Raw genomic sequence first — 16,773 nt, 5'->3', positions numbered from 1 at the left:
AACAGCAGGAGAAAAACAACTTGTTACATACAAAGAAACCTCTATAAGACAATCAGCAGTATTTGTAGCAGAAACTGTGTAGGCCAGAAAAGAGTGGCATGATATATATTCAAAGTACTGAAAGGAAAACCTTCCTACCAAGAATACTCTTTCTGGCAAGGTTATCATTCAGAATTGAAGAAGAGATTAAGAGCTTTCCAGACAAACAAAAGCTAAAAGAGTGTATCAGACTTAACAAAAAATGTTAAAGGGACTTCTTTAACCAGAAAAGGAAGGGCACTAATTAATAAAAAAAAATATATGAAAGTAAAAATTTCACTTGTAAAGACAAATCTACAGTAAACATAGTGCATTAATAACTTATAAAGTTAGTACAAAGGTTAAAAAAATAGTGAAAATAACTATAACCACAATAAACAGTTAAAGGTACACAAAATAAAAAGTTGTAAATCTGACATCAAAAACATAAAATGTGTCAGGGGGAGTAAAAGTGTAGAGTTTTTAAAATACATTCAAGCTTAACTCGCTATCATCTTAACATCGATTGTTACATATAAAGGCAGTAATATATGAGCCTCATGGTAATCACAAAGCAAAAACATGGTACTGAACAACCAATGGGTCAACAAAGAAATCAAAGAAGAAATATAAAATACCTTGAGACAAATGAAATGGAAATGTAACACACCATAATCTATAGGGCACAGCAAAAACAATCCTAAAAGGCAAATTTCTAGCAATGCAGGCCTACCTGAAGAAACAAGAAAATAGTAAGTAAACTATCTAACTCTACACCTAAATAAAGTAAGCCCAATATTAGTAGAAAGAGGAAAATAATAAAGATCAGAGTGGAAATAAATGAAACAGAGACTAAAAACATAATAGAAAAGATCAATGAAACTAGCCAGATTAATAAAATCAATAAACCTTTAGTTAGACACACTAAGAAAAAAAAGAGGGAGGGCTCAAATAAATAATCAGAAGTAAAAGAGGGTAAGTCCCAACTGATACCAAAGAAATACAAAGGATCATAAGAGACTACTCTGAACTATTATATGGTTCACAGTAATAAACTGGACAACTTGGGGAAAAAAATGGATAAATTCCTAGAAGCATAGAATCTTCCAAGACTGAATCAGGAAGAAAACAGAAAATCTGGATAGATGGACCACTAGCAAGGAAATTGTGTCAGGACAAAAGTCCAGGACCAGACAGCTTCACCAGTGAATTCTACCAAATATTCAAAGAAGATTTAATACCTATCCTTCCCAAACACCTACAAAACTGAAGAGGCAGGAACACTACCAAACTCATTTTATGAGACCAGCATTACCCTGACACCAAAACCGGATGACCCCCCCCAAAAAAAATTACAAGCTAATATCCCTAACAAACATAGATGTGAAAATCCTCAACAGAATATTACCAAATTCAACAATACATTAAAAGGAGCATACACCATGATCAAGTAGGATTCCAGGGATGTAAGGGTGGTTCAACATCTTCAGAACAATCAATATGATATAACACATTGACAAAATTAAGAATAAATTTTATTTTTCAAAAAATAGGCAGAGGATTTGAATAGACATTTTTCCAAAGAAGACACAGATGGCCCACAGGCACACAAAAAGATGCTTAAAATCACTAAGCATCAGGAAATGCAAATTATAACCACAATGAGATATAACGTCATACCTGTCAAAATGGCTATTATCAAAAAAATAAACATGATGGAAAACAGTATGAAGGCTCCTCAAAAACTCAGAAATAGAACCACTGGGTATTTATTGAAAGAAAACAGTAACACTAATCCAAAAAGATCTGTGCATTCTATGTTCACTGCAGCATTTACAATAGCCAAGATATGGAAAGAACCTACATGTCCATCAGTGGATGAACATATAAAGAAGATGTGGGGTGTGTGTGTGTGTGTGTTTGTGTGTGTATATACACAATGAAATACTACTTAGCGATAAAAAGAAATGAAATCTTGCCATTTATGACAGTATAAATGGACCTGAAGAGTATGATGTTAAATGAAATAAGTCAAAGACAAATACTGAGTTATTTCACTTATATATGGAATCTAAAAAACAAAACAAATGAACAAACAAACAAGACTCATAGACACAGAGAACAGAATGGTGGTTGCAGGGTGGAGGGTTTGTCAGGGAACAAAATCGATGGAGATAAGGAGGCACAAATTTCCAGTTATAAAATAAATGTCATGAGAATGCAACATACTACCTGGGGACTGTAGTCAATAATATTGTTATTGTGAATTTGAAAGCTGCTAAGATGGTAAATCTTAAAAGTTTTCATTATAAGGAGAATATGTTGTAAATTTGTATGGTGACAGATGGTAAAAAGACTTAACGTGATCATTTCACAATCTATACAAATACTGAAATATGCTGTAAACCTGTAATTAACATGTTTTATCTCAATTGTACTTCAACAAAAAGTGAACAAATAAAAAATTAAAAGATTAAGTAACTAACTAGGGGCACCTGGGTGGCTCAGTTGGTTAAGCGTCTGACTCTTGATTTTGGCTCAGGTCATGATCTCAGGGTCGTGAGATGGAGCCCCATGTCAGGCTCCGCACTCAGTGGGAAGTCTGCTTGAGATTCTCTGTCCCTCTCCCTGCTCGCTCTCGCTCTCTAAAATAAATAAATAAATCTTTAATAAAAAGAGATTACGTAACTAACTCAAGGTCATACCATCAAGTAGGAGAGCCAGTATTAGAATCTACATCTTTGTCACTGGAGAGCCTGAAATCTTTCTACTACACATGGTGGCTCCCACCAACCCAGCCAATTCATGAAACTATAATTGTAATCTTAATTACTGAAAGACAATCTCACCTTATTGGCAACAGCATTGACACTTGGCCGGGCATCAAATATAAAGATTTTATGAGACTGGGCATTGGAGTCCATGATAGCTTGAAGGTATTTTTCATCTTCTTTGCTTCGCTTTCCACTCACTCCTACCATGGGCTGGCTACACCGAGTGATGGTGGCTTGACTTTCAGGATGAATCCATGATAAAACCTTAATGGGGGAAAAAATAGTGACACACTCTTTATATATTTCTCTGTTTATAATTCTTCTCAAAAACATTTCTCTATAAAATTCTGCTTTCTGATTGGTTCCAAAGCCTAACCACAAAAGGCTATTCAAGGCTGCTATAAAAATCATTACCTTTCTTTCAAGCCAACTCTGGCATATGGAAAATTTGGTCTAATCCTTTAATCAGGTGTTGATTTATGTAAATCATGACTATTCAGAAGTGTTGTCTCTAGAATCACAGTACATTAAAAGGGTGTTAAATAAACCCCTTAAAAGTTTTATTACTAAATCACCAAACTGTCCAACTATAAAGTCTTCAGAACCTATGACTTTTGTACCTAAAATTATCTGAGCCAATCTTTCTAAAACACAGTAAATCATCATAAATTTGTAAAGTTTTCTTCTCTCTAGGATTTAAGGGAAAAGAGCATTTATCACCATGATTAAAGAATATATAATAAAATAAATAAATAGTGAACAATACAGAGCCAACTTTGTTGTCGAGTTAAGAATCACAATTCTGTGCAGTTCTCTCCTACCCATGTCAGACTCTCCAGAAACTTCTTAAATCTAAGTCTTTCCTCCAGTTTTAATTTTACTAAATAACTCATTCTCTAAAATCCCCATAGTAGACATGTTGCTGTAGCTATTTTTATCCTGCATCCATTCTCCCGTTCATTAACCTCACCATTACGTAGAGTACAAAAGCATTTGCAAAGTCTCACCAAAGCTTCACACTTACCGGGATACGGCCCCTTGATCTGAAGGATGCCACTCTCTTTAATTCTTCATCAGGAATATTTGCCGGCACAACCAAGAGGGCAGGATATGTATCACAAAGCTCATAGCGTTCATTTATCTTTGTTATTCTCCAGCTTTCATTTGGAATTCCCTACACGTGAAATAGAACATAAGACAAATTATCACCTAAAATATTAAAAGACACCGAAACAAAAGCCATTCTATTTAACCTCTCTTATCTCCACTATCCATCTCTTAAGTTGCTGGAATAGTTACTGTCTACCTGTAGTGACCAGGCTTTTAGGATGAGCTATTCTAATGTAGGGATCTATGTTCATTCTGATGCTCAATTATATATTGAAAGATTTCTTAAATCATTAAATACTGATAGATTGCTGGGTCTGTGCTGAACATATCCAATGGGAAGGACACAGTAAGACTGCAAATGTTCCCTGTCTTAAAAACAAAAAGTTTCACTGAGGTTAACTGGATGATTGATTTTGCTGCCATTCATCTACATAAAGAAATTTCAGGGAGCAGGTACCCAGTATCCACCAGAACACTATACATATATTTATCATTTACATACCTAAAGTGAATTTTTCCCTCCTAAATTATAGTACTAATGGGAATGTTGCTAATCTAACACATATTATAAAAGCAAGGGATTAACAAAGCAAAACTAAGAGGCAAGAAATACTTTAAAAAACTTTTTAAAAACACATCCATTATTAAGCTCTCATTTGATCCTCCAATATTAGCTATAACTAGTCTACTACTTCACATAAAAGTTTACCTAATAAGATACTTACAAATTTTCCACCTTTCATTCTACAGAAAATAAAACCATTACATTAGTTCAAACTAAGAAAATATATATATTTAAAATTTTATGGCCCCCAACAACTCATATAATCAGAAAAAGAAAGAATTGAAAGATTTCTTTATTATAGTTTTAAAAACTATACTAAAACTACTAATTATAGTTTAAAAAAAAAAACAAACCTCTACTGAGTACCTATCACGTGCCAGTACATGTCAGCAACCTCTTTACACACATACACATGCACATATTATTGTACCCAGGTTTTGTTAACTACATTTGATAGATGAAGAAACAAAGGAGGTAATAAAGAACTCCATGTGCATTGCACATCTATCCTTTTTATTTAAAAGTACACTGTTCCTTAAAAAAAGAAAAAGTAGTATCCTGGTTCACGGAATTGTTATAAAAATCTGAAATCAAAGGGAAGAATGTACTCTCCTTTAAAGAGGTATTTCTCGAGTGACTGCCAAACACCCAAGAGGGTATTTACATTAAGTAAAGAGAGAAAATTCCCTCCCAGTAATCAGATGGTAAATAGAGTTTCCATGAATTCCAAGCCAGGGTCTGTTTCTTTACCGGTGCCTTACACTCTATACCCTATTTAATTAGCCTTGTCCCAACCTGCTTCTTATGATATACATCACCCCCTCCCTCTTGCTTTCCTCAACTTTTTACATACTAAACAACTGTTCAGGTAAGATCCTTACTTATTTTTAGAAATAAAAGAAACACTTAATTAAAGGCTTAAAATATATTTCCATGTTATAACAAAAAAGTACAGTGAACTGGCAAGTTTATAGAGGTGATACTCAAGCAAAAACCTCAGATACTATCTGTAACTCATCCCTCTCCCTTACCCCCTTACATCCAATCAATGACCAATTTCTATGATTTTTTTCTTCTAAAAGTACCAAAAGAAAACTTCGCTCACTATTTTCAATCTTCATTGCAACCTCCCTAATTCAGGCCATTATCACTTCTCTCCTGTCCCTCTGCAATCCATTCTCCATGCTGCCTCTACAATAATCGTCTAAGAAGCAAGTTATCATGCCATGCCTCTGTCTAAAAACTATCAATGGTCACCTATTCCTTTTCACATGAAGCATAACTCCTTCACCAAGATGGCATTATAGGTGTTCTTGACTTTGCTCCCCCTCACAAGAACAACTGACAACTATTCAAGAACACGACAGCACTGAGAGAATCCTCGAACATGGGACTGAAGCAATTCCTGCACTTCAGAGACCCAGACAGACTGCATTAGAAGCATAAGACAAGTGGCTACACGGTGACCGCACTGTCCCTCCCCTCCAGGCCAGCCCGGCACCACACAGAAAGGTGTCCCCTGAGCCAAAGGAGACAACCAGCACCTCGCCAGCTTTGTGGGTCACCTTGTGGGAGCCCCTACTCTGATCCTGCACCACAGGAACTGTAGGGCAATCTGTGGGGCTCAACCACTGGGAATCTGACTGTGATGGAGAAGTACAGACGGGCTTACAACAACCAGCACATGGATCTTGACAAACTGAGTTCACACCTCCTGGGGCCAAGGAGGAATCCATATGGGTGGTTTTGCTCACCTGCCGAGTGGAGTCAGGGATGCACACACTCTGACCAGGGAACTCAGCAGGATGCAGAACTCCCTAATTTGGACCCTCAAAGGAGGAGTTTTGCCAGCCCTAGAATTCAGTTTTCCCATCCCCAGGCCAGAAGCTAAATCATTGCCCCACACACTGCAAAGTGTCTTCCCACCCCATCTGACCAAAAGGACTGGCAAAAACTGGAAGCAGTGTGGACCAGCAGCACTCCAGCATGAAGACAGGAGAGAAGAGCTGACTGCCCCCGGAGCAAAGCCAGTCCTGGGAATGCAGCATTCCCAAGCAGGGAGTTAATTCTTAGCTGGGGCTGAGGGTAGCTCTTGGCTCTTCCCAACCACTAAGGCTGTTTGGGAAATTGAGAGTAGCTAGTGAGGCCCCTCCCCCTCCCAACAAGGCAAGGAAGCTAAAACACAGACCGACCAGTTGTGGAGAGTGTCTTCTAGCCCCATTTGACCAGAAATGGCAGGCAACAACTCATGGTAGCAGTGTAGTCCAATGGTACTCAAGCCAAGAAATGGGCAGATAGCCAAGAACAAAACTAGTGGCACTGTTTGGCCAGGGAACTTGGGATCTAGATCAACTTGAGTTAACACAACAAAGAGCTTTACTGGCTTTAGAGCTATTTCTCCTGCCACAGCCAGGAAGGGAATCTAACTCTCCCTGCTCATTGCTGAATATAGTTCTCAGCCTGTCTAGCCAGGGACCCTAACTAGAGAACACAAGAAGCTCCATAGCCCATTCAACAGCCCTGTGTACAATGACACTAGAAGAGAGCACACAGCCCGTGGCTTCTCCAGTGTGCAGAGTAAAACCAGTGGCCTTGCTGGACGAGGGAATTCAGTAAACAGTTAGACCTGATTTGGGTCCCCAAACAATGAGCCCTGGGTCCCATCATGCTGTCCCGCCAGGGCAGGAAAGCTAATTAATAGCCCTATCTATAAGTGAATACAGTACCCAGTCCCAGCAATCTAGTATACCTGACCGGAGAATCCAGGTACTGTAGAACCCATCCTACAGCCTCACTTGAGTAGGGAACCAAGCCAGCAATCCCATCCAACTGCTCTCAACCAGTAGCACACCCTTCCCAGTCTCTGTCCTCAGAGTTCGAACAGTTGCCTTGCCCCAAAACAGACCATAATAGTAGGCCCCACCTGCTCAAGGACAGTACCAGCAGACATTCCCAGACACCTAAACTGAACTGATTAGTGAAAAATGGTCTCTGCCAAAGAAAACCTATAAATTCTGGCAGAAAAGCCCAATCATTCAAATGTGCAGATACCAATGTAAGGAATCAAGAATCATGAAAAATCAGGTAAATATGATACCACCAAAGGAAACTAACAAAGCTCTATATAATTGACCCTAAAGAAATGGAAATATATGAACTGTGAGACAAAGAATTCAGAATAATCCTCTTAATGAAATTTAATGAGCTATAAGAACACACAGACAATTAAACAATGATGAGCAAAACAAGAAGTTCCACAAGAAAACAGCAGGCACAAAAAAACAAAACAAAAATCCAGAAATCCTAGAGTGGAAAAATACAATAACTGAACTGAAGAATTCAACAGTTTCAAAAGCAGAACTCAACCATACAAAAGAATCAGGGACCTGGAGGATAGATATTAGAAATTAACCAGTCAGGGACACGTGGGTGGCTCAGTCGGTTAAGCATCTGCCTTCAGCTGAGGTCACGATCTCAGGGTCCTTGGATGGAGCCCCACATCGGGATCCTTGCTCAGCGGGGAGCCTGCTTGTCACTCTGCCTGCAGCTGCCCCTGCTTATGCTCTCTCTCTCTCTCTCTGACAAATAAATAAATAAAATCTTTTAAAAAAAAAAAAGAAATTAACCAGTCAGAATAACAAAAAGAAAAAAAGAATGAAAAACAGTGATGAAGATACATGTCTTACTCTGATATGAGGAATTCTTAATCTCAGGAACAAACTGAGGGTTGCTGGAGTGGTCGGGGGTGGGAGGGAGGGGGTGGCTGGGTGATAGACATTGGGGAAGATATGTGCTACGGTGAGCGCTGTGAATTGTGTAAGACTGTTGAATCACAGATCTGAAACAAATAACGCAACATATTTTAAGAAAAAAGAAAAAGAAGAAGATAGCAGGAGAGGAAGAATGAAGGGGAGTAAGTCAGAGGGGGAGACGAACCAGGAGAGATGATGGACTCTGAAAAACAAACTGAGGTTTCTAGAGGGGAGGAGGGTAGGGGGATGGGTTAGCCTGGTGATGGGTATTAAAGAGGGCACATTCTGCATGGAGCACTGGGTGTTATGAACAAACAATGAATCATGGAACACTACACCAAAACAAATTATGTAATATATGGTGATTAACATAACAATTAAAAAATTTAAAAAAAAAAAAACAGTGATGAAGAAAGCCTACAGGAATTAAGGGACACAATGTAAAGAAACAACAGTCACATTATGGGAATTCCAGAAGAAAAGAAAGAGAAAGGGACAGAAAGTATTTTTAAAATAATGATTGAAAATGTCCTGAATCTGGGAAAAGAAATGGACATCCAGATCCATGAGGCCCAAAGTACCCCAAATATGTTGAACCTGAACAGGGATACACTGAGACACATTACAATTAAAACATCAGAAGTCAGGATGCCTGGATGGCTCAGTCAGTTAAGTATCTGCCTCCGGCTCAGGTCATGATTCCAGGGTCCTGGGATCAAGCCCCGAATCGGCATCCCTGCAGTTTTCTAGTAGTATCCTCCCACAAAAGTGGAAACACAACATACCAGAACTTGTAGGATGTAGCAAAAGCACTTCTAAAAGGGAAGTTCAAAGCAGTAAATGCCTACATTAAGAAGCAAGAAAAATCTGGGGCTCCTGGGTGGTGCAGTGGGTTAGGTGTCCAACTCTTAATTTTGGCTCAGGTTGTGATCTCAGGGTTGTGAGTTTGAGCCCTGCGTCAGGCTCCATGCTCAGAGTGGAGTCTGCTTGGATTCTCTCCCTCCCCCTCTCCCTCTGCCCTTCCCCGCCCCCTCTCTCTAATAAATAAATAAATTTAAAAAAAAAAAAAACAGAAGCAAGAAAAATCTCAAATTAACGACCTAAGGTATATCTTAAGTAACTAAAAGAAGAACGAACTGAGCCCAAAGTTAGCATAAGAAAGGAAACAATAAAGATTAGAGCAGAAATAAATAAAACAGAAAAGAAGGGGGGGAAAAAAGATTAACCAAACTAAGAGTTGGTTCCCTGAAAAGATAAATAAAGTTGGCAAACTCTTGGACTAACCAAGAAAAAAAGAGAAAGGGTCTAAAAATCAACAAAATTACAAATAAAAAAGGAGACATTACAACTGATAACATAGAAATTCAAATTATCATAAGAGGTTACTATGAACAACTAACTGCCAACAAACCTAGAAGAACTGGAAAAAATTCTTAGACAACTTACTAAGACTAAATCAGGAAGAAACAGATACTCTGAACAGACTGCTTACTAGTAAGGAGATTGAATCAGTAATCAAAAATCTCTCAATGGAAAGCCAAGGCCAGATGGTCTCACTGGTGAATTTTACTAACCATTTAAAGAAGATCTAACACCAATCCTTCTCAAACTCTTCCAAAAAACTGAACAAGAGGGAACACTCAAACTCATTTTATGAGGCTAAACATCCTGATACCAAAACCAGAAAAGGATACTACTAGAAAACTACAGACCAATATCCTCGAGGAATATAAGTGCAAAAATTCTCAATAAAACACTAGCAAACCAAATTCAGCAGCATATTAAATGGATCATATACTATGATCAAGTGGAATTTATCCCTGAGATGCAGGGATGTTTCAAGACAGGCAAATTAATCAATGTGACACAATCATCTCAAAAGACACAGGAAAAGCATCTGACAGAATTCAACATCCATATAAAAATTCTTAACAAATTAGACATAGGAGGAACATATCTCAACATAATAAAGGCTGTATTTGACAAGCCCACAGCTAAAATCATTCTCAATGGTGAAAGGTTAAAAGCTCTTCCTCTAAGATCAGGAACGAGACAAGGGTGCCCACTTTTACCATTTTTATTCGACATAATACTAGAAGTCCCAGCAAGGAAAAAAATAAACCCACACACAGATAGAAATAAACCCATAGATAGATAGTCAACTAATATTTGATAAGGGAGCAAAAATCTCAACAGAGAAAAGACAATCTTTTCAACAAACAGTGCTTGGTAATTGGATATTCATATGTAAAAGAATGAAACTTTTCGGACCCATGTATTACACCACTCACAAAAATTAACTTAAAATGGATTAAAGACTAGGGGCGCCTGGGTGGCTCAGTCGGTTAAGTGTGCAACTCTTGATTTTGGTTCAGGTCACGATCTCAGGATTTTAAGATTAAGCCCCATGTCAGCCTCCAATGCTGGGCATGGAGCCTGCTTCAGATTCTCTCTCTCACTCTCCCTCTATTAAAAAAAAAAAAATGGATTAAAGACTTAAATGTAATACCTGAAATCATGAAAGCCTTAGAAGAAAATACAGGAATAGAGTTCCTAGACATGGATCTTAGCAACAATTTTTTGGCTATGACACCAAAAGCACAAGAAAGAAAAAACAAGTGGGGCTACATCAAACTAAAAAGTTTCTGCACAGCCAAGAAATCATCAGCAAAGTGAAAAGACAACCTACAGAATGGGAAAAAAATATCTGTAAACTGTGTATCTAATAAGGGCTTAATATCCAAAATATATAAAGAACTCATGCCATACAGCAGCAAAAACCAAATCACTATGTTGTATACCTGGAACTAATGTAACACTGTATGTCAGCTATACTCAAATTAAAAAAAAATTTTTTTTAATGGACAAAGAACCAGAATGAACATTTCTTCAAAAAAAAAATATGAAAGGGGCGCCTGGGTGGCTCAGTCATTAAGCGTCTGCCTTCGGCTCAGGTCATGATACCAGGGTCCTGGGATCGAGCCCTACATCGGGCTCCCTGCTCAGTGGGAGGCCTGCTTCTCCCTCTCCTACTCCCCCTGCTTGTGTTCCCTCTCTCGGTGTCTCTCTCTGTCAAATAAATAAATAAAATCTTTAAAAATATATATATATGAAAGGCCAGTACACACATGAAAAGATTCTTAATATAGTCATTAGGTAAATACAAATTAAAACCACAATGAGATAACACCTCAGACCTGTCAGAATGGCCATCATAAAATACAAAGTAAAAAAAAATAAAGAGATGACAAATGCTGGTGTGGATGTGGAGAAAGAAAACCCTGTTGGTGGGGTTGTAAACTGATTCAGCTGCTATGGAAAACAGTATGGAGGAAGCTCAAAAAAATAAAACACAGAACAACAATATGATCCAACAATTCTACTTCTGCAGATATATCCAAAAGAAATGAAAACAGTAACTGGAAAAGATACCTGCATCGCCCATATTCATAGCAGCATTATTTACAATAGCCAAGACATGGACATAAGTGTCCACTGGTGGATGAATGGATAAAGAAGTTGAGGTATACTTATACAACGAAATATTATTCAGCCGTGAAAAGCAAGGAAAGCTTACCATTTGCAACAACACGGGAGGACCTTGAGGGTATTATGCTAAGGGAAATGAGATAGAAAAAGACAAATACTATATGATTTCACTTACACGTGGAATGTTAAAAAAAAAAAAACTCACAGAAAATGATAGCAAAAGAGAACAGACTTGTGGTTGGGAGAAGGAAAATTGGAGGAAAGTGGCCAGGTGGCACAAAAGCACAAAGTTCCACTATAAGTACTAGGGGTGTCATGTACAACATGATGACTACAACTAACACTGCTGTGTGATACACAGGAAAGCTGCTGAGAGTACATCCTACGCGTTCTCCTCAAAAGGAGAAAATGTTTTCCTTTTTTTCTTTCTTTTTATTCTGTCTATACAAGAAGATGGATGTTAGCTGAATCTATTCTGGTAATCATTTCACAATATATGTTAATCAAACCATCATGCCGTGTACCTTAAACTTATACAGTGATGTACGTCAATTATTTCTCAATAAAACTGTGAAAGAAATTCCTTTATGGGACTTAGCAAGGCCCAGCCCTTCACACTCCAGCTTTCCCCAGTCTGATCCCTTGCTGCCCAAGACTTTAGTCAAACCTATACCAATACTTTCAGTTCCCAAAGGGCTTCACTGAAGTACCTGCTTTATCAGTCACTGTATTCATCACTGTATATTTTAATCATCAGTTTACTTCTTTGAATCCTCTAAATATATGCTCTTTGGAAGTCAGGATTATGTCTTCCAGTTTCACAGATTCAGCCAATAGTATATGCAGTGCTACATAAATTGGATGGATGGATGGATGGATAAGTGAAGGAATGATTAAAGAATAAAAATCAATGAACCACAAAGAAGCCTTCATAAGAAGCAAAATTAGTTTCTCAGGTTTTCTTAGAAAACATGGAGTCAGAGCTAAGATGGCTGGATCACCAGAGAAGCATACATCACCTGAGATCCTAATGTACCACCCCCAACCCAGGGAGGTACTCTCATCTCTCAATCCCTTCTCATATCCTTAAAAAATTACTCCCAGGGAGAACTATTACCAGTGGGACTGTGTCACATTCTTCAGGAAATTGGCAAAGTGGGAGTAGAACCACTGATTTAAATTGCACTGATGGCTATTGTGTTCCCATACTTAGATAAGGTGATACACCTATCTCCACTAAAGGAACTGCCTTCCAAACCGAAAAGTGAGGTTGACTAGTCAGCATACACTCTTTATAGACACAACTACTGATCTTTGGCATACATATTTATAACTGCCCTGCAAATCACTGTCCTTCAGTTAATGTATCCATTTGTCAGAGTCAAGTTACAACCCAATTAACTGGATCATGGCTTTCCTTAGTTATTTACATTCCAGTGCTAAGGATAAATTCTGTTTTCCTTGACTGGACTTGAGTGTTTTGCAAATTTGTTAAGCAACACATCTATCTACCTTATGATTGAATATTTCTGCAGAAGACCATGTTCATTTCCTTAAGACTGACTTTTACTGTGTTAGCAACTTGATGATTTTTCTTGATCTTATCCACAAATTTCAAGGGTCCTCTGTATAATCACTACATGCATCAAGAGTAAATTAAAGAAACATCCTCTTACATGACAAATTTAAATAGTTATTAATAATTTTGCCCATTAAAAATAATGTATGATCAGCACTATAATGTATAGGTCTACAGAATTAATGTGGCTTTCCTTTTGCGTTTTAGTGGCTACACACAATGAAGCTCACGAGTCATGATTTCCGTTTTTAGAAAGCTTTACAAAGTAATAAAAACAATAATAATCACTTGGATAGATTTCTTTGGTTAATAAAATACCTTCCTGTATATTACTAATCCTTCAAACATTCCTATAAAGCAGTTCCTATGACCAAGTAAAAAATAAAAGCACTGTGACATAAATGACTCATTCAAGAACATATACCTAAGACTGAGAACTAAGTAAGAGCTACAGATATGAAGAAAAGACTCAAACTCAGTCTTCTAAATGCTCGGGAATCTGATTGTGGTAACAGATGCACAACTTTGTGCATATGTTAAAAGCCAGTGGACTGTACATTAAAGTGGTACATTTTATGGTATGTGAATTATACCTCAACTTTAAAGAAAAAAATAGGCAGGTCTGTATGTTCTGAGATGGTATGTATCCTCCCAAATACATTAAATGAAAAAGAAGGCATAAAATCTCTGAAAGCATACATAGGTAACCAGCAACATTATTTCCTAAAAGGAAAGGAACTGGGGTGGCTGGGGGACAAGGTTGTCCTGGAAGGGAAACCGACCTTTCAATTCAAATTCAACTTCTGAATTTTATACAGAAGGCAAGTGTAACCACTTTTAATTTTTTTTAATGGAAAAGAAAAAAAAGAATACTCTGATGTGTTATCTTTAGTCTTAAGGTTTATATTAAAAGATTATCTTCATTTTCTCCTGTAATAAACTTAATATACATCAAAATCAACCCCCAAACCTGAGTCTTCTAACCACAGGAAATAGGGTGTTCTCTATACTACACTTCAGTTTAGTTGCCTCGAGGACAAAAGTGTCTAGCTCTGCAGGAAAAAAAACTCAAAAATTCAGCCAGTAAGTCAAAGATCATAAAGATCTGTATCATTTCACATAGAGTTCAATGCTCTATTCTGACAGCCCCATTTCCTAATCTCATAATTCTCCTTCTGTAGGGGTATAGTTGTTTACTTACTCTTTTAACTTATATTCTCTTTTCCATAATAACTTATTTCTTTTCTCTGGACACACTTATCTCACCTGCTTTCCAAAATTCTATGTTGATGGCAATTTTTGCCCAGATTCCTAGAGAATATTCCTCATTTTGACAATTCTCAGGACATTTGTTAGATTTTCTGACTGCTTTCCCACCTAATTCTGACATCGGCTTTTTGAATAAGCAAAAATCTTGCAACAGACTCTTGATTTTTAGTTGATTCACTTACTGCGTATTCTGCTTCATACTTTGCCAAGCTGATGGCTTTATAACTGAAGAAGAAATTTTCAGTTTTACTGGCCAGATGCCACTGAGCAACAAACGATAACTTCAAACCATTTGGATATCTTTAGTTCTCTAGTGGTGGATTTTTACTCTTCTTTGCTTTGTGAAACAAACTTAAGTAAATTAGAAGCTCTATAATTTAAACGCAATGTTTGAAATCTAAATACAAAAATCACAGCTTATTTTCATATCTGAATTCTAGAATAATCTGGATCTCAAATCTAATGATTACCAAAGAAACAATCAATGTGTCTCAACTTAAATTCTCAAGAAAGCAGAATGAACATGCGGAAACTTACAGACTATTTTAGGTAGAGTTTAAATATTCAGTAAAGGGCTCTGGGAAGTGGTGTACTGAGAGAGAATAGGGAGGATGACAGACTGTCACACAGATTTCCAGACTGAATTCTGCTTTCACCTCTTACTGTGGTGAATCACACTGATAGGTTTTCTCATAGTAAACCAACCCACCTTAGTCATGTTGTATTATCTCTTTTGTATATTATCAGATTTGATTTGTTAATATTTTATGTATGTGTGTCCTCTATGAAGATCTAAAACTTTCAAAATTTCATGGGGAGCTAAGTTATAAGCAGAACTACTATGAAATTTTTTCAGAATTATATTATAGGATATCCAAAAGAGAAAATGGTGAGTGAATAACGTTGAATGGTATATAAGCATATTAAAATGTAAATATATTTACCATTTAATTTTTATTATTAAACATTTTTAATAAGCTAGTTTACTTGTTAGCTCTTAGATAAGTAAAGATTCATAAAAGATCACTAACATAGTCTCAAAACAGTTTAAAGAAACTGAAGGTAGACAAGAAATCAGGATTAGCCTTCATTAAAACAACAAAACCCACACAACTATGTAAAACTATATACTTCTACCCTTAAGTTTTTTGTTGTATTATTAAAACTGAAAGAACAAAAGTACTTACCTGTCTTCTATACTCTAAAAGAGAGTCATATAGCTTCCACCCATTTTCAGGGAATACTTCTTTGTATTCAAAAGCAAAAAGAGGCTACAGAACAGTAAACAGAGTTAATAGCTACAAAATGACATTTCAGGAGGTCATGAATCAGAAATGAATCCTTAGCATACCCAAAGTTTTCATTTACTTATCCGCAAGGATATTTTGTAGTGGTGTCTTTTTTTCTTTATATTGCTGTTTTGGCTCTTGTTTTAGAATTTTGAAAACGTATTGTTTTTTTCATATTTTTCAAACACATAGAAAAGCACAGAGGCCTACCACCAAGACGTATCAAATGCTAACATATCTCCATATTTCCTTCAGATACAAGCTGTTTAGGTTTCTTCTAAATAATCAAAGGCTTTACGTAACAAAAGACATCTTCTGACATAATTAAGTAGCTTGACGTCACAGATGTCAGCAGTTAAGCAGCTGACGTTAATGCTACGTTTTCTAAAACATACTGAATAAACATGTTATTTTTTGGCATGCGATCAGTATACCAAAGAAGAAAATCTAGTTTATCATTTACGTAGACAGAATGACAGGAAAAACTATGCTGAAAAACATTCAAACAAGAGTCAAAAAACCAGTACTAATTACAAATTTTACTCCCTACTAGCTGTGCCCACATTAATTGCTTACCTGCCCCTGGTTTCAACTCTAAAATAGGGATAAATAAAATTTACCACCACGGGGCTAATGTGGAAGTTAGATTACGTGATGTTAATGAGGAAACACCATTACTAGCAGATAGCAGGAACTCAGCTAAGTATTTGCCCACTCTTTCCTCCTAAAATTGCTAGACTTAACTCTCAGCTCCTAATTAAAAAGATTGCAAATAAATAAATAAAATCTTTAAAAAAAATAAAAAGGAGATTTCAAATCCTAATGAAGACCACAGATAGCTTTTCATCATGGGAACGCCTCCTATAGAAAGATCATATAATTATAGAATGTCAACGAGCAGGAATGGACCTCAGAAATCAGCTAGTCC

The 16,773-nt window shown here is 37.0% G+C and overlaps 1 protein-coding gene across 4 annotated transcripts in view; it reads right to left on the bottom strand.

Moving 5' to 3' along the window:
- The window catches only part of MTMR2 (myotubularin related protein 2), a 114,920-nt gene that overhangs the window by 23,535 nt on the left and 74,612 nt on the right, over positions 1 to 16,773 (bottom strand). For all 4 annotated transcript variants that reach the window (XM_027579543.2, XM_027579544.2, XM_027579546.2 and 1 more), the window contains 3 exons: positions 15,744 to 15,827; positions 3,817 to 3,966; positions 2,868 to 3,056 (listed from right to left, as the gene is read on the bottom strand). In XM_027579543.2, the coding sequence (XP_027435344.1) occupies positions 2,868 to 3,056; positions 3,817 to 3,966; positions 15,744 to 15,827 (423 nt within the window). The remainder of the gene's footprint in view (positions 1 to 2,867; positions 3,057 to 3,816; positions 3,967 to 15,743; positions 15,828 to 16,773) is intronic.

Source organism: Zalophus californianus, chromosome 11 (genome assembly GCF_009762305.2).
Source record: "Zalophus californianus isolate mZalCal1 chromosome 11, mZalCal1.pri.v2, whole genome shotgun sequence".
Classification (NCBI taxonomy): Eukaryota; Metazoa; Chordata; class Mammalia; order Carnivora; family Otariidae; genus Zalophus; species Zalophus californianus.
Note: the sequence above shows the minus strand (reverse complement) of the source record. Positions and strands in the feature narration are given on the sequence as shown.